This window comes from Cheilinus undulatus, linkage group 8 (genome assembly GCF_018320785.1).
Source record: "Cheilinus undulatus linkage group 8, ASM1832078v1, whole genome shotgun sequence".
Taxonomy (NCBI): Eukaryota; Metazoa; Chordata; class Actinopteri; order Labriformes; family Labridae; genus Cheilinus; species Cheilinus undulatus.
In genome coordinates this window covers 22,148,278-22,171,393 of record NC_054872.1, presented here as the reverse complement: position 1 = coordinate 22,171,393, position 23,116 = coordinate 22,148,278, and the positions used below count along the sequence as shown (strand labels likewise).

Sequence of the window (23,116 nt, the reverse complement as noted above, 5' to 3'; positions counted from 1 at the left end):
CTAAGCACCAAAACAGGCAAAGACTCCAAAATTTGTTTATTTTTCTATTTTCTTCAGCTCCCAGTAAATCATGTTGAGGAAATAAAGTCCTGAAAATCCAGCCCTGTAAGGTGGAAAGTGTTTCTGGGCTTCATGGTAGAACCCTACAGTTTTAAAAATTACAGTAAGCTTTATTAAAAATACATGCCAAGAAAAATGTATTTAAATAAATGATGTCACATCTAGTCACCAGGCACAAAATTCTGGTTAGAGGAGATACTATCATTAAAATGCAAACCCTAATGCAGTGCCAGACTACTGAGAGTTCTACAAAGTTGCATGTTCAGTAGTGTTTTCCACCAGTGTGTTCAAGGTGCAACTCAAAGCATGTTTTGCATTTAAAATTAAGATATTTTACACAAACTTGTCTGGAGTAAAATTAAAGAATCTGATTTGTTGATCATGATACTACTGTGTTTGATTGGCCAGCCGACTGGTCAGACCTGAACTTCATAGAGAATCTCTGGGGAAATGCCAAGAGGCAGATGAGAGACACCAGACTCAACAACAAAGGTGAGCTGAAGGCTGCTATCAGAGCAGCCTGATCTTCATAACACCGCAGCAGTGCCACAGACTGATTGGCTCCATGCCAAATCACATAGATGTAGTATTTGTATTTTTTTTTTCCAAATACTGAGTGCATAAATGAGCAAAGTTTTCCAAAAGTCAACATTTCTGTAATATAAATCCTTTCTTTTGGACTAATGTTTTGTGATATTCTGGTCATTTTAATTAGTGGATTTTTTATTTTTGTGAGCTTTTAGCAGTAACCATCAACATTAAAGCTTAAAAGCAGTCTGGGAATATTTTACTTTGTATAAGATGGGTCTAGAAAATATGGGATTTTGACCTCTTGAGATAAATCACAAGGAAAAAACAAACTTTTTTTATGGTAATCTATTTTTGGTTGACCGCTAAGGTCAGCCCTACACATGGGTCCGTATGTGTCTGGCTGACTGGCTGACTGGCTGACTGGCTGATTGACTGACTGACTGGCTGACTGGCTGACTGGCTGACTGACTGACTGGCTGACTGGCTGACTGGCTGATTGACTGACTGACTGGCTGACTGGCTGACTGTACTTTCAGAGCCATACATACAGAGTTGCGCTATGGGTGGGGTTTACTTGTACTGAAAGCCATCAGTAATGGATGCCTCAACTGCAGTAAATAACTCAGATATAGCTTTAGTATTTAGCATTTTACTAGAACTAGACCACGTTTCTGTATGAAATAAAGAATAAAAACAACCCAAAAAGCTTTCCATGTCGGGAAAGATATTTTTGCTCTACTCCCAGTCTGCTTTGGCATGGGTTTGCGATCATTATGGTGGGGAGTTCTGTTGTATCCAGGGCCTGCTGCCGCAGTAGGGGTTAGCTTGAATGTAGCTGTAGGGAAGTAGCAGTTTAATACATTATGTAGCTTACATTTCTCTTTAAACAAGGGCAGAGTCGAACTGAAATCTTGTCTTTGCACAGAAGTTGCTTATGCACATCCCCCAAGCGGTGTTGGCACCAATTTTACATGAAGCTCTGCCATTTACAATCTAATGCAGCAGTGGCCTATTATGCACATGCACACTACGTCATTTGTCGTTCTGATAGCCCATCATGATTCATGAATGTGATGGACAGAACGTTCCTCCAGTCACCTTCCAAAGATTTCCTGACTAGTGCTGTCCTTCCCAACCGCTTTCTATGGGTGCATTCCCAGATGACTGGGAAATATATACAGTTGATCTGGCGTGTCAGGTTAGCTGTTTCCTCCCAGGGCTTTATGTTTCCAACTTTAAGGGTCCTTAAATTCTCAACCTACAAACATTAGGGACAATTACACACCCAAAAAACATATCACTCTGCCGGAACACACAATTAAGTTTGGCATTTCAGCAGGCATCCCAGATAACTGTGGTCAGCCAAATACTAGGTTTTAACCTAGTCTTGTATTAGAAGCACCCGTATGTGATTGGAGTTGTTGCAACACTGACATGAAAAACAATGTTTTCAATAGTTGTTTTGTTCAGCTCTGTCAAACTTGCTGCTTTTCAAGTAAAAGAGCTGTGCAGGTGGTGGCAATTAACCTGAAACGAGCATGCAGTGACGGTTGTCTGCTGCTGTTATTTGTATTTTAAAGAGTTATTTCATGTGGGCTTTGATTGTCAGTGTGCCTTTGTGTTGTATTGTAAGGCAGCTGAAATAAAACTACAGAGTAATTAAACAAAATATATTTTGAACAATTTTGTGCATTTTGGGGGGTTTTAGACAGCTTTTGGAGTGGAAACTATCAGCTGTATTTATTTATAATAAAGATGCTAAGATAGGTCTTTACCTAGGGTGACCATATTTATAACCTTCCACATAGGGGCACTTTAATTTTAGCGCAAACCACGTGAGGGGATAGTTCAATTGTTTGTTTTTTTTCCACCAGTGTGCCTTTTAACCAAGACTTTGTTTAAAAAATGCAATGAAATAACACCAGCAAACACTATATAGAACTATTTTTTAGTGTACTACAAGATGTTATTTAACCAAAAAGAAAATGATGACCTGCACTGTAACACATTCTTCAGGTCTATCAGCTTTTGAAAATTATTATTATTATTGTTAAAATTATGATTTACTGTAACGATAGGCTTATACTATATTGTGGCCATTAATGCAATGTACTTAAGCTTTAGAAAAATATTAAATGAGAAATAATCTTTCCATACATGTGTATGGAATTCAACTTCATTCAAAAACAAGGTCTAGCAGTTACATTCATGAAATAACTACAAACATTGCAGATGAAGCAACATTTTATGAATGAAACATAGAAAAGGTCAGAGGTGTAATCTGGGGTTACAATATGTATAGACCTGTTTTTTGAAGTAGATTTGTGAGTGGCAGCTTGCTTTAGCTTTATTAGCTTCAGCTAAAGCTGACATAGCTATGCTAGCTATGTAATTAACCTTATAAAATAAGGCAATGTGGCTAAGCTAGCTTTAGTTACGTGAGCTTTAGCAAATGTAGCTATGGCTTACATAGCTGCTTTGTGATTATTGCTTTAGATACATTACCTAAGTAGCTCCATAAGGTCAGTAGCTTTGTTATTTAATGTAGCAATGTAGATAACTTAGATGCATAACTTACGTAGCTGCTTTGTGAGCTGAGCTTAGCTATGCTAGCTACATAGCTACGTTAGCTACATAGCCATGTAAGCTACGTAGCTAACAACATTAACTACGTAGCTTTAGCAGCTACAGAGCTATGTGAGCTTTGCTTGCTGTATTGGAATATTTTCATGGAGGATGAGCTTTACTCTGCTTTTTTAAACGTTTTGTAATCAAATTTTGCAGGTCAGGTTTTTAACTTTCAATTTTTGGTATCCTAATCCTTACCTCAACTTTTACCCTAACCCTAATCAGAAGTTAAATCCTACTTCATTTTGAAAGTTTTAACATGATTCACATTCTGAGATATACGGCATCTCAGTTGAACAGCCTGTCAGACTGGCTGTCAGAGGTGAACAGTCTCTAGCCAGACTATTTTGGGGGCATTTTCCACACTGATGATTGGGACAAATCGGAACATAGTACACTTTTTTTGTTTGTTTTGTTGTTTTTTGTCATTTTTCATCGATTTTTGATGGGACGTGGAAAACAGAACTTGGAAACAGGACGGTCCCAGGTAAAACAGGATTCATGGTCACGTCTTTACCTGGTGAAGATGCTGCCTTTGTGCTGAGGCATGTAGCTTAGCCTCATTCATGAAACTCCTCAAAGTCAACATGTAGGCTACAAAATAATAAAATAATATTAATTACACTCATATTTCAACAATGGACAACTAGAAAAAAAAAACTTTACATAACTTACAGTTATTCTAAACAGAAAAACTGCACGAATTCAATCAGTAGCTACAGTTTAAAGACTATGCTAGTATGCTAACTTAGCAACAAGGTTTAAACCTTGCTAGCTGGAAATTAGAGGCTGATTTTGAGTCTCTTCCACTGTTAATATTCAATACTTAATAAGTGCTGTATTGAAAGCTTGACATGAGTTGTCTAAAGACAATGACAAAAAGGGAGCAGAGTTTAGCTAATTAATTCCTCTCGACTTCAGTGTTTCATTTGACCTATGGCTGTACATGGAAGCTTACTTTATATAAATTAATAAGAACTAAAGGCTGAAATTCTCAGTTCCCATTAACAAAGTTCAAAAGTTTTAGACTGTTATGTATTCTCCACACCATTCATTACTAGGACAGCCTGTTCTGCTCTGAGGTCAGTGAAAATCTATTAAGCTTGTAGCAGCAGTAAGACCTTTGAGTTGCTTTATTCAGCCTACACTTTATTTCTTTAATGAATGGCCCCAATTACCATTATGCTCAAATGTACTAAATAAATTATATGACCTCCCTAAGTGGGAGGTGAGCATTTTGTTTTTCTGGATGCATAACAATTTCAAACTGTTACAGTTTTATTTCTACAAACAAGCTCATGTTGTTGCACAATTCTTCAAGTGAATTGTTCTAATGTATCAATATTAACTAAGCTGCTCTGCATACTGAGAGAAAAATAAACACAACACGCCCATGGATGGACTAATTTTTCAATCATCACCGCACACAAATACAATACAGAAATGCAAACAATTAAAGGAAAACTAAACAGTAAAGTGGGGACTGAACTAAGGAGCACTTATCCTTATGTGACCGTCCAGGCCTCTCAGGGGTTCAGTATTGGGCAACAATGTCAAGAAAGAAGGTGGGAAAAGTACAACTGCTGAATGCTGATTTCTCTACACAGGAATTTGAGGTGTTTGTTTTCAGTTGTGCACACACAAAAAGAACAGTTGTGTGTGGAATGGAAAAAAAAGCTTGAGATAGAATTTAAGTCTTAGATACTTTTCTCCTCCTTACACCTGGCCAGTGGGCGTTTTCACTGAACACATTTTGACTTGTCAGAGTAGGAAAAGCACAACATTACCACGGATTCTGCTCAATTTAAAGCTTGCTAGTGAGCCAGCATGCATGCAACAAAACTTTAAAACTTTACATTTCAATTGAGGCATTACAACTTTACCACATGAACATGCACTCAGAAAACAACAAGCTATCAAAGCTTCTTCTGTTCCTTTAGTCCTCTATAAGATCATTAGCAACCAAATAAGGTACAGGTGGCCTTGTCAACACACCATATGATTTTCACTGTAAAAAATAATCTGTTAAAGGGCTTAAACTGGAAACATTATGTGCAAGTACACAAACGTGTAAGTAGGGCTGCAGAGTAAGAGCATAACTAGCAGACTACACAGTTTAACCAGGTCCCCTCTCTAGTCAACACCAGGATTAATAATCAGTAGAACGAATTACTGATGGATAACCCACAATGCCTTTAAAAGTCTGTGCTCAAACTCTAATGCAGCCACCCACTACTAGCTGGGGCTGTAGCAGTTGACTGGCTATAGCCTCAGAAAATAAGCCTTCTCCTCTACTCTACTGTGGCTCAGTACACAGAGTCAGTCGTCTCTCAGCCAGAGGGCAGGGGTTTGATCCCCACCTCCTACAGTCACATATCGATGTGTCCTTGTGCAAGACACTTTACCCCAAAATGCTGCAACTGTTGCATCAGCAGTATGTGATTGGTTAGTATGTGAGTGACCATCAGTTTGATGGCCACTCTGCATAGCAGCCTTTGCCATCAATGTGTGATTGGTTATGAATGGGTAAGTGCAATCTAGGGTGTAAAAAGCATTTTTTAAAGGCCAGATGACAAGAAAAGCTTGATACATGTTCAGGTCTGTTCATTATTTACTGTTAACTGTCCAGACAAAAACAAGGAAAGCAAATGCAGCACAGCACCCCATAGAGCCTTAGTTCTCAACTCATGGGTCAGGACCCAAAACTGGGTTGCAAAGCCTTTTTCAGTGGGTCGCAGATGTGTGGATAAAAATATGAGGCAAACATCTTTGTGCTTCTGTATTAAAGGGCAAATCTTCATACTGTTGTTCTTACAGTTATTTTGTTCCATCTTATGTCCAAATCTCAGTACTTTCATTGAAAATATTGGGTTTTGATTGAAGAATTGAAGCAATTTGGGTCACATTTTATAATTGAAAATGGCGTAGTGGGTCCTAAGGCAGGATCAGTTGAAAACCGCTGCCCTAGAGCATTGGTTTTCATCTGGTGGGCCGGGACTCAAAAGTGGGTTGTGGAAATGTTTCCTGTGGGTTGCAAATGTGTGGCTGAGAAAAAATGAGGGGCAAAAAGTCAATGACATACAGAAGCCCAAAGTTGACATACTTCCATACTTTTATGTTGCTTGGTTTTCCAATGATAAGTACATTTTAGTTATTTACACAAGATTTCAGCTTATTTATCTGCTTTTCATGGGGTAGCAATGTAAAAATAAATGCATGCATGCATGCCCCTACGTTATTTTGCAGTATTCAAAATATGTTTTGTCCTAACTCTTGGTTTAATCGTGTTTTGTTCCATTTAACGCCCAAATTTTACTTTTCTGAGGTTGAAATCTTTTAAACTTTGACTTAAAGTTTATCATAAGGAAATAGTGGTAGGTCCTGATGTAGAACAGTTGAGCCCTGAATGTATGTTTGCATAATGAATTCTTCCATTGTACTTCACAGTGACATTTGCTCTTGTTGCCAGGAGCTTTTTGACACTTCTGAAGAACTTTGATTGATCCCTCTGTAGGAATTCAGCTTGAGCCTGTCAGGCTGCATGCTGAGCCACAGAACAGCGCCAACAGAGAGGTGGCATCCCACTCAGGGGACACCTTAACAGAGAAGATGACCTCTGACCTGGTGTGACTTGTACTGTGGCCCTTTTTTGTTAGCCAGCGGTATTTGAAAATTTCAATCAACTGCTACTTCTGTCTTCCAGGAGTGAGCGATCGCTGCCTATTTTAGTTGAATTTGTTCTTGCCGTCTTGCTAATGAGTTTCCATGAAAGATTGTCTGTTTTGAAGGAAAATACACAAATTAAAAAGATGCAACCTCTGCTGCACACACACTCACACAACTTTCACAAAAAGCTGTGCGCTGAACATGTACGCGCACAATGACGCACGCTCCTCTCCCGTGAGACGTGTGCTATCTCTCCTATTAGTTGAATCGGATGTTTCCTCTTGATCTCTCTCTCCTCAAATAGCACACTCTTCACAGTCTATCACATCTTAGCATACGGCTTATACACTCAAGAATAAAAAGTAGATGTATTACTCATTTAGAGCTTTAAATGTCACTCCTCATGTCTTTTAATTTCAAATTTAGGTTTCAAACGCCTGGTTGTGTGTTTGAGCGTTTTTAAAACCCCAACAGATCAGCAAGGAAAATGCACTTTTCTCTATTCTACCATGTTCTACTCCTGACTGCGGAGGAATAGCAGAAGTACAATTGAACTTCTGTTACTCTGCTAGCCCTAAGTTAACCCTCACTGTCATCTTTTCACCAGCCTCTTAGCCTCTCTCATTAGCTCTCCTTCTGTTCAAACACTTTCTCTTCACCTCTTGGCAATTTCCACCCATTAAATACTCATTTCTACTTCACCCCCTCATCTCGCTCCCTTTCCTTCTCCATCCCCTTCGCTCTTTTTTTTCTTATCACAGACTGTCTTCAGCTGGGACTTGCTTCTTTTCCTCTTCAGTGTAGCCTCTGCATCCCCCTGGGAAGGATCATCGTCACCATATTTGAATTTGTGCAAAGGAAAGACAGAGAGTGTGTAAAAAGAGACAGAAGGAGGGACACTTTGCTCATGCTATCCTGGGTCCAAGAGTCCTCACAGGAACAAGAATAAAAACCTCAGGAGTGGGCACTACTGTGTAAGATTTTCCAGTGTGAATTCAGGAGAAGGGAGTAAAATTATCGCAGAGGAAGCTGACAGTCATCGGCTTCATTTTCAAACATCACCTTTGGCCAGGCCTGCCTACAGATTTAGCTGGGCCCTTAACAAACCTAGAGAATGGGTTTATTGATAGTATCAGTGCATGTGTGTTGGATCAGGGACATTTGTGCTAACATCCTGGCTAACAGTAACTTCATTTTGGAGCGTGAAGTGTGTCAAACTATTACTGGGTTCTAATGTTGAAATTATTTATTTGTGCCACTTTTTCCACCAATTTTTGCCAACATTATTTGCCTCTTTTCAACAATTTTAAGCAATTTGGATCCATTTTTGTCCTTTTTATCAGCTCTAAGCCACATTTACACTCATTTCATCACTTTTTACCACCAATATTTACCAATGTTTAAATGCAGTTTCACTGTCTTTTCTGCCCATTTTGCCTCTTTTTGCCCTTTTCTAACACTTTTGACCAATTTTGTGCCAATCTCTGCCTATTGTTGCCTCTGTTGACTTATTTATGCCACTATTGACCCCTTTTCATCAATTTTTTTAGGCCATTTTTGCCAATTGTTGTCACATTTCCCTGTTTGATACACCATTTTTGCCACTTTTAACTACTTTCACCATTTTATCAGCTTTTTTCAGCCCATTTTAACCCTTTTGTGCATCTTTTGACCATTTTTTTCCTACGTTTTCATCCCATTAGACCTCATTTTCCACCCATTTCTGCCCCCTTTGACCGTTTTTCCTGCAGTTTCTGCTACCTTACACACATTTTTGCCACTTTTAACCCATACCTGCAACTATCAAAATCCCATTTCACCACCTTTACCTCCATTTTTGCCTTATCTTTAACACATTTCAATTCTATATAAAGTAAAGGGGCTTATACTTTATAAGAGGCTATGTATGGCATACATAAATGATGCTTTTCAAAGAGTGGTTATTATTCAGTTTAAAAAAAAAAGATATGCATATACAGTTATCAAAGCTTAACTTCACAATGGGCCAAGATTTTTCTGACCTCTATGGGCCCACAGTTTACCTGGACCACAGAAAGCTCTCCCTTACCCCTTATGTGCAGCCTTTTGCTAAAAATGGCTGCTGTCTTTGTGTGAATAAACTGAAAGTGAGAACATCTGCCTTAACTTTTTTCTGACTTTGTAATAAAACATTTGATGAACTAGGGTATGAATAATATATGGGGTGCTGCATTAAAAATACAATCACACCGCTCTAACCAGCACCTCTTTTCCTGTAATGGAAAATAAATCACAAACGACATCAGGGGTTTTTCAACACACAGAGCCCTGCTGCTTTTCATTCTGTCTAATCAGAGATTGATTTATACCTGGGATGCTAAGTGAATGCAATCAACCTGCAGAGCAGTGTAAGAAGTTGTACTTTCTGACCTAAGGACCACTGACCCACTGAGAGTCCAGCAGCTGTGTGGATGACTGACAAACACTGAGCACTATGATTGCTTTCCCTCTTAATGAATGATGTTTTATGCATACTAACATCCAGACAAGCCTCTTATAGATCAGGTTTACTTATGATTCAGTCAGATAAAAGGAAGAAATGTGTCTTTAGACCACTGATTGGCTCAGGCAAGGCTGACTCTTCTCTGCCTGCAGGAATGCTGTGAAATACTCCTCCAAAAAGGGGTGCTTAAAAAGTTTTCCCTGACCCTTCCTCTGGAGCTCTGATTCATCTATCCTGTTAAAGAAAAAAAAAGTCAGCCCATCCTCTTTACCTTCCAGTGTCACCTCCTTCCCGGCCCGTTTCAGCGCCTGCACCGCCTCGTCGTGGGTTGCGTCCCGCAGGTTCATGCCGTTCACGGACAGGATGGCGTCCCCCACATACAAAGCCTGGGTCTGATCCGCAGCGAGCCCCTTAAAAATCTTGCTGATAAGTATGGGCATTTTGTTCTCCTTCCCTCCTTTGATGCTGATCCCGAGCCCTCCTATCTCCTGCTTGGTCACCTTGACGCACCGCTTTCTGTTGGCGATCGCCTCGGGCACTCGCTCCGGGAGGTCCGTGAACGCGGTGCGCACTGTTTGAGGACCGTTGTTGGAGTTGGTGTTGTTGTTATCAAGGTAAGATCCGTTGGTAACGCCGTTGGAGTTGACATTGTCGCTCACGCTGTCTGTGCCGCTGCTCTCCTCGCAGCTTAACGTGAGGGCTTCCTCGTTTAAGTTGACCAAAACTTTGTGCCACCGCTCCCGCACCAAAACCTCCACAAAGCCACTTTTTGGCACTCCAGAGGCACCTGAAACTCCCGTTGTTAGTACCACCGCCATCTTTGGAGCATGTCTTTAAAATGCCATGTGATTTAGTTCTCAGCACGCTCCCGCACATGGACTTCCACAGACTGTGCCTGGCTCTCACTCAGGCTGGACTTTGCCCCGCTGAAGTTTTCTGTGGGACTTGTCGATCCGTCCCATCCGTCCAAGCAGCCATTCAAGAGGAGCCCTCACGGCACACACGCGCTGCCCTCCGCTCCGCCTGCCCGAGATCCTATCTGCTGGGTGGAGTTTGCTCTCCCCCCGCCGTCAGCCGATCCCATCTCCAGATCAGATCCAGTATGAAAGTGAACATCAGCAGCCTGTAACGTTTGAGACGTGACAGCTGGTGGGAAGTTTAGCAACCAGAGCACAAAGTAAATTCCTTCACCCATACACTTATTAATACTAGAACAAATACACCATGTGATACCTAAAATAGACTGAAGAAGGCCTGCATACTGCCTTAAAATCAACTTCATGTACGATCTTTAAACTGGGCATTGTGCGTAATTACGCCACACGAAAACTAAAAATGACCGTCAAGACAACATTTAGAGTATTTCATCGATGTTTCTGAAATTTTATAACTCAAAAATGACTTGAAATGAATTCCAGTCTATATGACACTGTCGTGGATAAATCGCGCTCCTGTCGCAGACGTGAAGTCGGTTATGCGCGCACAGGAATGCGCATGTGCCTGTTTTCACGTCTCAAACAGAAAGAGAGGGAGTAGGTTTTGAAAGGGGGCTCTGAAATGAAGAGACCACCCTCTGAGGCTTTAATCTCCACCCTCATAATTATTATTGCTCCACAGAACATCCAAGTGTTCTGTCGATTCCTCAGGCTCCTGATGGTTCAAAAAATCCACTTGAACATTCAGACAAGGGTGCATCCAGCGTTCCCACTATGAAGACAGGAGCCTCTGGGTATTATTGTGGCCTGACTGGAGCGAGGTATCATTCCTGCAGCAACCAATGACTGATGGAAGCTGTGCCTCAAACTGGCATTTATTAGCAATGTAGCTACGACACCTACTGGTGGTAGTATACATTAATATTGGTCTGCCTGCAAGGGTTCAGATTTATCTTTTCTTTGTAGTAAAACGAACCTCTACAAAACTGGAAAAGATAAAGAAGGCTATACACACCAGGTGCAATCAAAACAGCAAATAAATATTCAAGTATCTTCATGCAGAGATTTTTTAATTCTGCATTTATCTTTCACCACTGGAGTTGATTTATGATGTGTCACTTTTTTAATTATTCATTTTCTATGAGCATTTCCTCATTGGCAAGAGTATGACTAATTTCCTGCCCTTGTTTGATAAAATCTGTCTACTGTATTCTACAAACACTAGTCCTTTGGACAACAAATTGGAAAAGGTCACATCTCTCTTTATTATTCTGTGCATACAGTGTTTTACCCTTTTATTGATCTAAGAAATTAATCATGATCAATATAATTTGGCTTTTTTTGACCAAAAAAAAAATTAATGTCAAAGAGAAAACAGATTTCTACAAAGTAGTGCAATAAAACAAAAATATGTAATGCACAATAAGAGACTGTACAAATATTCTCCCGGTTTAAAGTGACTGACCAAATTCAACAGCGGTCCAGCCAACTGGTGCCAATAGTCGCACAATTATTGAAACAGGGATCACCTAAGTGTAGTGAATGTGTCTCAAGTGGTTGCAGTATAAAGACACCTGTGTCTGGAAGGACCCATCGCTGGTTAATCAGTATTCCTGGCTACCATTATACCATGTAGACAAAGGAACAATAAAAGTAACTTAGAGAAAAGGCTGTTGAAAAGTGTAAGTTGGGGCAGATACAAAAGAATTTTGCAAGACACTGAACATCCCCTCGGGTACAGTTAAATAAATAAAGAAATGGAACATGTATAAATCTGCCTAGATCAGGCCGTCCTCACAAACTGAGCGACCGTTCAAGAAGGAGACTAGTGAGAGAGGCAACCAAGACACGACACCTATGACTAACCTGAGGGAGTTACAAGGTTCAGCAGCTGAGATGGGAAGTTGGCTGGGTTTTCACTGGTCAAAGCTTTATGGAAGAGTGGCAAAGAGGAAGCCCCTGTTGAAGAAAATCAGATTAAATCTAAACTAGAGTTCACCAAAAGGCATGTGGGAGACTCCATGGTCAAGTGGAAGAAAGATCTGTGGTCTGATGAGACCAAAATGGTGCTTTTCGGCCATCAGAAAAGTCGTTATGTTTGGTGGACACTAAACACTGCACATCACCACAAACACACCGTCCTCACTGTGAAGCATGGTGGTGGCAGCATCATGCTGTGGGAACTCGTTCATTTTCAGTGAGCTCTCCACGTTTTACCATTTTGAACAGGGATGAGGAATTTGAAACTGAATTCACCTTTTTATACCCAAATTTGAGCTGGCTCACTGGGCTTCTCTGAGAAGTCAGAAATTGATCAAGCATAACATTCAACCACTAAAACGAATTTTTATGTTCAGGAATGCAAGTAAATAACTATAATTTGACATATTAATCAAGAAATGATAATGTGCTTTACTATTTTTTCAGGGGGTTTTTTGTAAATCAATAAATTTAAAAATAAATGGATAACAATAATAATTATATTTCAACCTTAAAAATATCATTTCTGTTAAACAGCTTCTACATATTGGTGTATTAACCGTTGCAGAAACATAAAAAAGGATTTTGGTAATTACCAATGCTGTTAATTTAGGGCAGCTGTGGCATAAACCTTACTTTGGGTAGTGGTCTAATGAATTTGTTAAGCACTGTATATATATATATAAATATATATATATATATATAAATATATACGGGGGGGGGGGTTGTATAAACAATATGCAATTAATGTTATTAATATCAAATAAGCAGTAAAGTTAATTTTAGGATTTATTTCAAAGGCAATTCAATATAATATATTATGCCTGTGTGTCAGAATTAATCACATTGTGTAATCTCAGGCATACACTGTATATTTATAGTCCTTACATGCTGTGTTTGTCTGCCCTTCCAAACCACATCTGATCATTACAACTGAACTGTACCAAACAGGGGATTAGTTTATTTATTTTGAGACTGAATGGGAAAAACACCAAGAATATTTTGGCTTAATGAGGTGCAGGAGCAGCAATTGATTTTTTCTTTTATATGGAAATGAGCTATCAGATGAAATGTATGTTCTTTGTTGTGGTAATGACCTTCAAGACAAACAAACAAACGCAGATCACAATCTTTTTAAAGGTAAGTCTATTTAACAGTTGTTAATGAATCTTTTTGAACCCTGAGGCAGCCATAGCATGTTGACTTTATACAACAGGAAGCAGCAGCAGAGAGATGATTTACACACAAGCACACAGATGTGCATGGGGATTACATTATTGGTCTTTTAACTTTCATTCTGTATTCATAAGAAAGAGTGACATGCCAAACTCACAAGCACTGCAGCGGTCATGTTTCAAGAGGAATTCAAGCAGAAAAACATTTATGGATAAATTGTTCTTCTAAATCAGCAGAACAGAGAACAAGGCAGGAATTAATAGCACCATGTGCTCGCCATACTTGTACTTGTATGTTTTGTGCATTAGTTCAAACAAAAGTAGGTCCCTGTAATAGAAATGATACCTCCCTATAATTGGCCAAAACTTTAAAGGTATAGTATTAAAGCAATTAGATGAGCTTAGAAACCAGGCATACACAGGTAAAGAAAAGAGGCATTTATTTTTTAATTACTTTGTATGTCTTTATATGGAACTATAAGGTGAGGAATAATATCTATAACATGTTAATAATTAAAAAAAAAAAAATCCAACCCTACCAGATTGTAAGGACAACAGAAACAGATGAACCACAGTTGTTTTTTAAAGCTGGTTCAGCCGAGATAGAACTTAAACCAACAGTTTAAAACCCAAAATGCAAAAATGAAAAATAACACATCAGAAATCAGATTTGCACTTTAAAGTGAACTCATAACAGTTTAATCTTTAAAGTGTACATTATGAAGTGCTCACTTAAAGTATATTTGTGGAAGGCCACTGTACAGTACTAATTGACATGTCAAGAGCACATTTTAATGTTCACAAAAGAAGTATACTCCTTTTAAAGTATGCAAATTTAAGTATACATCTTTAGATGTACACGTTTAATCGTATGCCTTAGGGTTTACAGTCATGGTGCAAACTATGGAATGCACACTTTTCATTGCAAAATCTTAAGTACCCACTTTGGAGTATGAAAATTAAGAAACACACTACAAGTTTATATTTTAAGTTCCATTCTTTAGTGTACACACTTTTAAGTACACAGAAATGCTTAATTTAAAGTGCATACATCAATGCCTACTATATCGCTTAAAGTTAAAGTGCATACCTTTAAGTGCACAGTTTAGTGTGGACACTTTTCTGGCACATTTCCATGTGAACACTTAAGTTCACACTTTAAACTTCAAATTTGAAAGTGGAAAGTTGTAAGTTTACATTTTATAGCAGCCTGAGTTTGTACAATTTAAGTGTGTATTTTAAGCATATTCTTTCAATGGAACACTAAAGCACCTGCTGTTGTGTACACATTTTAAAGGGAACAATATAAACTGCATACTTAAAGTCCCCCCTTTATGGGTACACTGTTATGTGTACACTTTAAAGTGCACACTTTTCCACTACACTAGTGTTTGGCACAGTAAAGTTTGCACCTCAACTGCAAAATTTTTAGAGGTCTTAGAAGTATAAACATGTAAGTGAGCTAAAATGTTTCGGTTACCTCTGAAACAAGATGAGCAGATGAGGTAGGTAGGTACGTAGTTAGGTAGGAAGGTAGGCTGGTATTTATAGGTAGGTAGGTAAGTAGGTAGGTAGGTAGGCAGGAAGACAGACTGGTATACAGGTAGGTAGGTCTACAACCAATCTACTTTTTTTCATTATATAAGGTTACTTGTAAACAGTATCAGAGAAGTGACATTGTTTAAATTCAGATAGCTTCTCAATCTAGTTTTATTAGATTAGAAATTATAGTACTGAGTCTTCATTCTATGACTTACAGCTGGTTTTACCATATAACCTTGAGTTCAAGGTTCAAACTGGGCAACCATAACCAGGTTACCAGTCATAGACACTTATGAAAGTACAGAAAATTTGTAGGCACATTTTAGATTTTTTTTTCTCTTAATCAATTGTTTAAAACATAAAACTGAACCACTGGTTAAATGGACTGGACAGATTTTCTGTGGAATAAATCATGTCCTTCAGCTGAGACTCATTTCTGTTTGATACACATAACACCGCCTATTAGGACTTCATGTCAGGTTTAGGCAAAATCCAAAAACAAAAGACGAAGGACCCAAAATGCAGATGAAAACTAAAAGACTGATTTGATTAACAAACAAAAGAACTTACTTAAACTAAATCCACAGAAGGCAAAAACACTGGAGCAGCACAAGGCAATAACACTGGGAGTAACAATGAGGAGCAACAGGCACGAGGAAGACATCTAACGATCCGACACAGAGACACAGAGCTTAAATACACAGGGAGTGATTAACAACGGAGGACAGGTGTGGACAATCAGACACAGGTGGAACTGGTGAAGGTAATCAATGAGGAGGGAAACTGAAGCAGGAAGCAAAACTGAAATCACACACAAGGGAAGGCAACTACAAAATAAAACAGGAAGCATGGAACATAACATTAGAAGCAAACAAAAACTCAAAACTGGTCAAACTAAATACTAGAAACAGGGAATTAACAAAACATGAAACAGGGAATTACTACACATGAAGCACATAGAACACAGAAACACAAGGACTATATAAAACTTCTAATAAACTGAACTAAACACTAGAAACACAAAATACACTGAGTAAACACAGAAGACCCACTAGAAAATGAATAAACATAACAACTCATAACCTGGATCATGACACTTCAGGAAGTAACACCTCAGTGTTTCCTCAGCTTCTTACTGTATCATAAAAAGCTGTCATATTTAGTTTGTCAATCCACAAGAGGTTAAAAACAAGTCAGAGCAGATGGGCGGAGTATGAGAGGATGAGCAACATTTTCAGAGAAATGAAACTTAACATAGTGCCGTGCTGCAAAAGTACACATCTGGTAAACAGTTCAGTTTGAACTGAAAGACTTCACAGGGCAGAGGGCTCCATCTAAGCAGGTAAAGTTCAATAGCAATGCACTGTAATGATAAAACTGTGGAATATGTTTTGTTTTGCATTACTTGCGGTTAAGTTTATGTGTTTGTGCAAGGAAATGAAATGTTATGTACTAGATTTTTTGACCTCAGTTTCATTCCTTGTACTGTTCCCTTTTTCACTGTGAGGTATCAAATATGAAATCTGCAATGTTTTATGTTGTCAATATGTTATTTAGAGGTCATACAGGTAGCTTTTAGGAACCATGCAATCACTTCCACTGAGGATTTTCTTTAAATCTGAACTCCCCCTCTCCTCTAGAAATGGCCACAGACAGCAGGTTCTCATCTGAAGATCAGTTCACATGCTCCATCTGTCTGGATGTGTTCACTGAGCCTGTTTCTATACCATGTGGACACAACTTCTGCAAGGGGTGCATCAGCCTGCACTGGGAAGGCAAAGAGCTGTGTAAGTGTCCCCTGTGCAACCGGAAGTTCAGGAAAGGGCTCAAAGTTTGTGTCAACATAGCTTTCAGAGATGTTGTGGAGAGCTTCAAGAAGAGACAGAGTGTGATATCTAATAATGATACTCCAATTAAACCAGGCCAGGTTGCATGCAACTGTTGCCTTGATAACAAGGTCAAGGCCTCTAAAACTTGTTTGGTGTGCTTGACCTCCTTCTGTGAGACACACCTTGAACCTCATCGTAAAGTGGCTGCCTTAAAGAGACACAAACTGACCCACCCCGTGCACAACCTGGAGGACAAAATCTGCAAGGAGCACAACAGGATTGTGGAGCTGTTCTGCAGGGATGATCTGATGAACATTTGTGTCCAGTGCACAGAGCACAGTGATCATGATATAGTCCTGTTAGAGGAAGCATATGTTGACAAGATGGCTCGGGTGGTGATGAAGAAATTGAAAGAGCAGGAAGTTAAGCAAAGGCAAACTGTGATGAAAGACAAAGATGAAGCCACAGAAGAGCAAAGCCAACAATCTTTTTTTATGCTTGTACCTGGAAATATGGGCATTTCTGGGGGGAGATTCTGCTACAACATTGAGCTCCCTGTAGGCACTCACTGGTATGTGGGAATTGTTAGACAGTCATTTTACAGGAAGAAGACATGGAATTTTAACCCTAAGTTTGGAAGCTGGATCATAAGGCTGGATCATAGCTGTATTTGCTTTGCTTTGTACAAAAACCCTGTACCTTTTTTCTTGATCAGGAAACCTGACAGAGTTGGGGTGTGTGTGGACTATGAAGAAGGATTAGTGTCCTTTTTTGATTCAGACACTGGGACCCCCATCTTCTCTTTCACTAGCTGCAAATTCAAAGAGAGAGTTTTTCTGTTTTGTGGCCAAGAGAAAGCTGGTTGGGTACAGAGACTGAAGATGAAAGTTCAGAACATCAAACCTAAAGATATCTTATTAGTCTTTCTTTGTATGGTATTTTTTCTGATTTTGATGACAAGAAATTAAACATCACAATATCTTTTGCAATGACAGAGTCGAACATTCTTCTGTGTGAAACTGTTTATGATGAGATCAGCTTCTGGTCATTCTTAAAGACAGTTTACTGCAAATGTTGAAGGTGTTTCTCTGTAAAGTCTTTGAGATTATTTGTTGATAAAGTTGCACTTTTAATTTTTAACAGTGTAACACCATTCATTGAAAAAAACAATAAAAAATTTTGAACAATATGTCAAATAATTTAAGTAACTCAAAAAGATATGTTCTAGCCACAGTCATGACTTTCCATACACTTAGATACACAGTTAAATGCACACATTCGGGAGAAAACTTTTAAAAGCACATTTTTCAGTTTTGAAGTACACAATTTTAAATGCTCACTAAAGAGTTTATACTTTTAAGTTCATACTTTTACCAGCACACATTAATAAGCACACTGTAAACTGCACTCTTTTAGATGCACATTTCATAGTGCATTCTCTGACAGTTCTCACTTGTAATTGCACCTTTTTTACAGTGTCTTTAAAAAGTATTCATCCCCCTGTATGCTTCACCATTTTATTGATTTTATAAATCAATCATGCTCACTATAATTTGGATTTGGACAAAAAAAATGTCAATCTGAAAACAGATCTCTGCAAAGTAATGTCAAAAACATCTAATGTAAAATAAGTGCATACATATTCACATCAGTATTTAGTGGACAAAGCAATTTTACTCCATTCTTCTATGCAAAACTGCTCAATCTTTGACTGGTTGCATAGGGATCAGGCGTGAACAGCCCTTTTCAAATCCAGCCACAAACTCTCTATTGGATTGAGGTCTGGGCTTTGACTTGGCCGCTCCAGATATTCAACTTGTTGTCTTTAGACCATTTCTGGATAGCTCTTGCTGTATGCTTTGGGTCATTATCTTGCTGGAAAATAAATCTTCTCCCAAGCCGTAGTTCTCTTGCAGACTGAATAAGGTTATCCTCTGGGATTTTCTTATATTTTGCCACATTCATTTTACCCTTTACCTTTACAAGCCTTCCAGGGCCGGCTGCCAAGAAGTATCCCCACAGCATGATGCTGCCACCAACCTGCCTCACAGTGAGGACGGTGTGTTTGTGGTGATGTGCAGTGTTCAGTGTCCACCATTCATAGCTTCTTGTCTGATGGCCAGAAAGCATCGTTTTGGTCTCATCAGACCAAAGAACTTTCTTCCACTTGACCATGGAGTCTCCCGCATGCCTTCTGATGAACTCTAGTACAGATTTAATCTGAGTTTTCTTCAACAGTGGCTTTCTCTTTGTCTCTCTCCCATAACGCTTTGACTGGTGAAGAACCCAGGCAACAGTTGTTGTCTGCAGAGTCTCTCCCATCTCAGCTACTCCTTCAGAGTAGTCATAGGTGTCTTGGTGGCCTCTCTCCCTAGTCTCCTTGCATGGTCACTCAGTTTGTGAGGATGACCTGATCAAGGCAGATTTACACATGTGCCATATTCCTTCCATTTCTTAATGATGGATTGAAATGAACTCTGGGGGATGTTCAGTGCCTTGGAATTTTTTTGTACTCATCTCCTGACTTATACTTTCAATAACCTTTTCTCTGAGTTGCTTGGAGGGTTCTTTTGTCTTCATGGTGTAATGGTAGCCAGGAGTACTGATTAACCAGTGAGCGGATCTTCCAGACACGGGTGACTTTATACTACAACCGCATGAAACATATTTAATGCACTCAGGTGATCCCCATTTCACTGATTGTGAGACTACAAACACCAATCGGCTAGACCTCTGTTTCATTATAAATTTATGCAGCCACTTATTTGACCCTACATATTTTTGTTTAACTGCAATTACTTTGCAAAAATCAGTTTTCATTTGACATTTAAGAGGATTTTGTAATGTATTTCGTGAAACAGGCCAAATTATATTGACCATGATGGATTTTTAAAATCAATAAAAGGGCCAAACATCCAATGTGGTGAATACTTTTATCGGCACTGTAAGTGCCCACTTGTAAGTCCATTTTGTTTTGTTCACACATTTAGATACAGACTTAATACCCAGACTTTAAGGTGCACTCCGAAATGTGCACAATTTGTATTGCATACTTTTCCATCACACCTGCATGTGTACACTTAAGTGTACAGTTTAAAGTGTATAATTTAAAGTCACAACTTTTAAGGTCTTCTTAAGTTCACACTTTTTTTAAAAATAACATATGAGTGCACACTTTAAAGTGCTTATTTCAGAGTAAACAGTTTTATAGTCTTTGAGAGTGCACATTAAAAATTAGTTTTTCTTTCTAATGAGATGAAGAGATAAAGTTAATCAATAACCTAACTGCAGACAAAACACTTTTTAGTATTATGAAATCATTGTGTCAGAAAGTGTCAGAAAATATTTGAATTTGGATAGAAATGTATCTAGTTTTTATTAGAGTGCAAGTCAAGTTGCAGTATAGATTCCTTAACCTGTATCTTCAAGCTAGTTTCACCAAATATCCTCTGAGGTGTACGTTATAAAAGTAGGAACATTTTTAGATGATTCTTTTCACTTGAATTTAGGATTAATAAAATAAAACTGAATCACTGGTTCACTGCAGACAAAATATTTGTGAAGTGATTCAAGTTCTTCCAAAATAAGATTCTCTCATTCATTCAGTTTAACCATTTCAGACCTCTCCTAATAGAAACAGATTTCCCTTTTGGTGCTTTGAGTTTGATACAGACATGACAGACTATTGAGACTTCAAGAAGTAACACTTTAGTACTTCCTCAGCTTCTTATTGGATCATGAATAAAGATGAGATGTCATTTCAGTTTGACAGCCCACAAGTGGTTAAAAACAAGTCAGAGCAGATGGGCGGAGTGTAAGTCAGAGGAGGAGAAACATTTCCAGTGAAATGAAACATAACATAGTCACACTACAAAAGTTTGTATCTGGGAAACACAGTTTAGTTTCAGTAGAAAGACTTAACAGGGCAGAAGGCTCCACCTAGGCAGGTAAAGATCATTAACCTATTTATTTATTTAATACATGGTGCGCTGCAAAGAAGATAACGAGAATCTGTTTGGTTGGATTGAAATGTTATGTTATATAATCTAATATGACAAAAAGTGTCAAATAAGAAAACTGCAATGTGTCAATATATTTTTTTGGGTCATACAGGTAGCTTTCAGGAAACAATCTCTACCAACTTCTCCTCTCCTCTAGAAATGGCCACAGACAGCAGGTTCTTGTCTGAAGATCAGTTCACATGCTCCATCTGTCTGGATGTGTTCACTGAGCCTGTTTCTATACCATGTGGACACAACTTCTGCAAGGGGTGCATCAGCCTGCACTGGGAAGGCAAAGAGCTGTGTAAGTGTCCCCTGTGCAACGAGAAGTTCAGCAAAGAACTCAAAGTTTGTGTCAACACAGCTTTCAGAGATGTTGTGGAGAGCTTCAAGAAGAGACAGAGTGTGATATCTAATAATGATACTCCAATTAAACCAGGCCAGGTTGCATGCGACTGCTGCCTTGATAACAAGGTCAAGGCCTCTAAAAGTTGTTTGGTGTGCTTGACCTCCTTCTGTGAGACACACCTTGAACCTCATCGTAAAGTGGCTGCCTTAAAGAGACACAAACTGACCCACCCCGTGCACAACCTGGAGGACAAAATCTGCAAGGAGCACAACAGGATTGTGGAGCTGTTCTGCAGGGACGATCTGATGAACATTTGTGTCCAGTGCACAGAGCACAGTGATCATGATATAGTCCCTTTAGAGGAAGCATGTGTCAATAAGATGGCTCAGGCGAGGAGGAAAAAAGTGAAAGAGCAGGAAGTTAAGCAGAAGCATGGAAAGAAGGGCAAGAAGTCTAAAGTGCAGAACAGGAGGAACGACAAAGCAAGCAGCACGGTGTGTAGTCTAAAGCCAAATATTCATTGTTGTTCATGTTGTTCCACTGTGGACCCAAACCAGTGTGACATATACTCAGTACTTCCTGGACACATAGGTTTTTCTGAGGGGAAATTCTGCTATGAGGTTGAGCTGTTAGAAGGCACCACCTACATCCTAGGGATCATCAGAGAGTCTTTACAGGGGAAGCCATTACACCCTAATCCTCAGACTGGAAGCTGGTTAATAAGCATTGGGGACAAATGTGACTGCATGGCTCTACATGACCAACCTCTGTCTTTTGTTTTGAAAATAAAACCTAAAATAGTCATGGTGTGTGTAGATTATGAGAAGGGATCAGTGTATTTCTCTGACCGACACTCAGGGGACCCTATCTACAGATTTATTGGCTGCAAATTCAATGAGAGAGTCTTTCTGTTCAGTGGTCCGGTGATGAACTGGGTGCAGAGACTACGGATGAATGTTAAGAACATGACACTGAAAGATATCTGTTTATGTTTTCTCTTTTTGGCATTTTATCTGATTATTATAACAGAAAATGAAACATCACAGCGTGTTTAATAAAACAGAGTTGAAAATATGCTGATCAAATCTGAACATAGGTACAAACTGATCATGGTAAGCAGCTGGAATTTTTAACACTATCAGTTTAACTTTGACTGGAGTGAGGGGGTGGTTTAGAGGGCTTAAGTCACAAATACCTTCACATAGGCCCTGAATCTTTTGGCTTATAAAATGTATATTTCCATGGACTGTTATGATGGATGAAAACATGGATGCTGTTGATGACAATGTAAGTCTTGCTGTCAAACTGAAAAATACAGATTTTTTTTTTTTAACTCCTGAGAGCTTACAATCACACTACACTATAAGATGTACTTTTAACATTGTACTAAGTTTGTATCAATTTCTGCTCTTTCATGAATGTATTCATATCTGAAACCTTTATTTTGCTTTCTTTTCATTTTTAATGACCTATCCATGTTATGTAACTTTAAAAAAATATCAGCTTCTGCCCTTCTTTGGATGCAAAAGTGAAAATAATGATTTTTTTTTTAATTATTATTTTATGACATTAGGGCATGTGATACTGGTGAAGGCATTTTGAAACCTTTTTCCCAATTACTGTTTTCTCTTTGTCATGATGGGGTACTGAGTGTAGACTAATGAGAATAAAGGTGATGTTTTTATGACTGTAGCATCAGGCTGCTACATTAAAAAAATGAAAAAAGTGAGAGGGGTGTGAATGCTTCCTGAATGCATCTGAGAATAGTCCTAAATTCAGTAGGTGTTCATGGGGCCCCAGGCAATTGCCTACCTTTACCTAATGCTGAAGTCTGCCTCTGCTTATGAGTCTGCTTATGAAAAAAAAAAATGTATCACTGATGATAAATGATTTTGACATTTAAAAAGTTAAAAAGATAAGTTTAAAGGCTCACAATAT

At 38.8% G+C, this 23,116-nt stretch overlaps 3 protein-coding genes across 5 annotated transcripts in view; 2 read left to right on the top strand and 1 right to left on the bottom strand.

The window, feature by feature from the left end:
* Positions 1–10,488, bottom strand: part of sntb1 (syntrophin, basic 1) — an 86,394-nt gene extending 75,906 nt beyond the window's left edge. Inside the window, exon 1 of the mRNA XM_041793018.1 lies at positions 9,639–10,488. Coding sequence (XP_041648952.1) covers positions 9,639–10,185 — 547 coding nt within the window. The 5' untranslated portion in view covers positions 10,186–10,488. The remainder of the gene's footprint in view (positions 1–9,638) is intronic.
* A 5,773-nt stretch (positions 10,489–16,261) lies between these two features.
* LOC121513339 (E3 ubiquitin/ISG15 ligase TRIM25-like) lies at positions 16,262–18,105 on the top strand. The gene is made up of 2 exons (XM_041793023.1): positions 16,262–16,341; positions 16,640–18,105. The coding sequence occupies exon 2, from the start codon at positions 16,642–16,644 to the stop codon at positions 17,794–17,796; it is 1,155 nt and encodes a 384-aa protein (XP_041648957.1). The 5' UTR covers positions 16,262–16,341; positions 16,640–16,641; the 3' UTR covers positions 17,797–18,105.
* Positions 16,721–23,090, top strand: LOC121513337 (E3 ubiquitin/ISG15 ligase TRIM25-like). Of its 3 annotated transcripts, none has more exons than XM_041793022.1 (2): positions 16,721–16,786; positions 20,987–23,090. In XM_041793022.1, exon 2 carries the CDS (start codon positions 20,989–20,991, stop codon positions 22,231–22,233), a length of 1,245 nt encoding a protein of 414 aa, XP_041648956.1. In that variant the 5' UTR covers positions 16,721–16,786; positions 20,987–20,988; the 3' UTR covers positions 22,234–23,090. The 3 variants fall into 3 exon arrangements, with proteins under 3 accessions (XP_041648956.1, XP_041648955.1, XP_041648954.1); XM_041793021.1 differs by lacking the exon at positions 16,721–16,786 and adding an exon at positions 20,438–20,775; XM_041793020.1 differs by lacking the exon at positions 16,721–16,786 and adding an exon at positions 20,438–20,775 and having other exon boundaries at positions 20,942–23,090.
* Positions 23,091–23,116: the final 26 nt, after the last annotated feature.

Excerpts from the sequence above, each read along its gene's own strand:
- LOC121513339 (XM_041793023.1), top strand. The coding sequence starts at position 16,642 with ATGGCCACAGACAGCAGGTTCTCATCTGAAGATCAGTTCACATGCTCC.
- LOC121513337 (XM_041793022.1), top strand. The coding sequence starts at position 20,989 with ATGGCCACAGACAGCAGGTTCTTGTCTGAAGATCAGTTCACATGCTCC.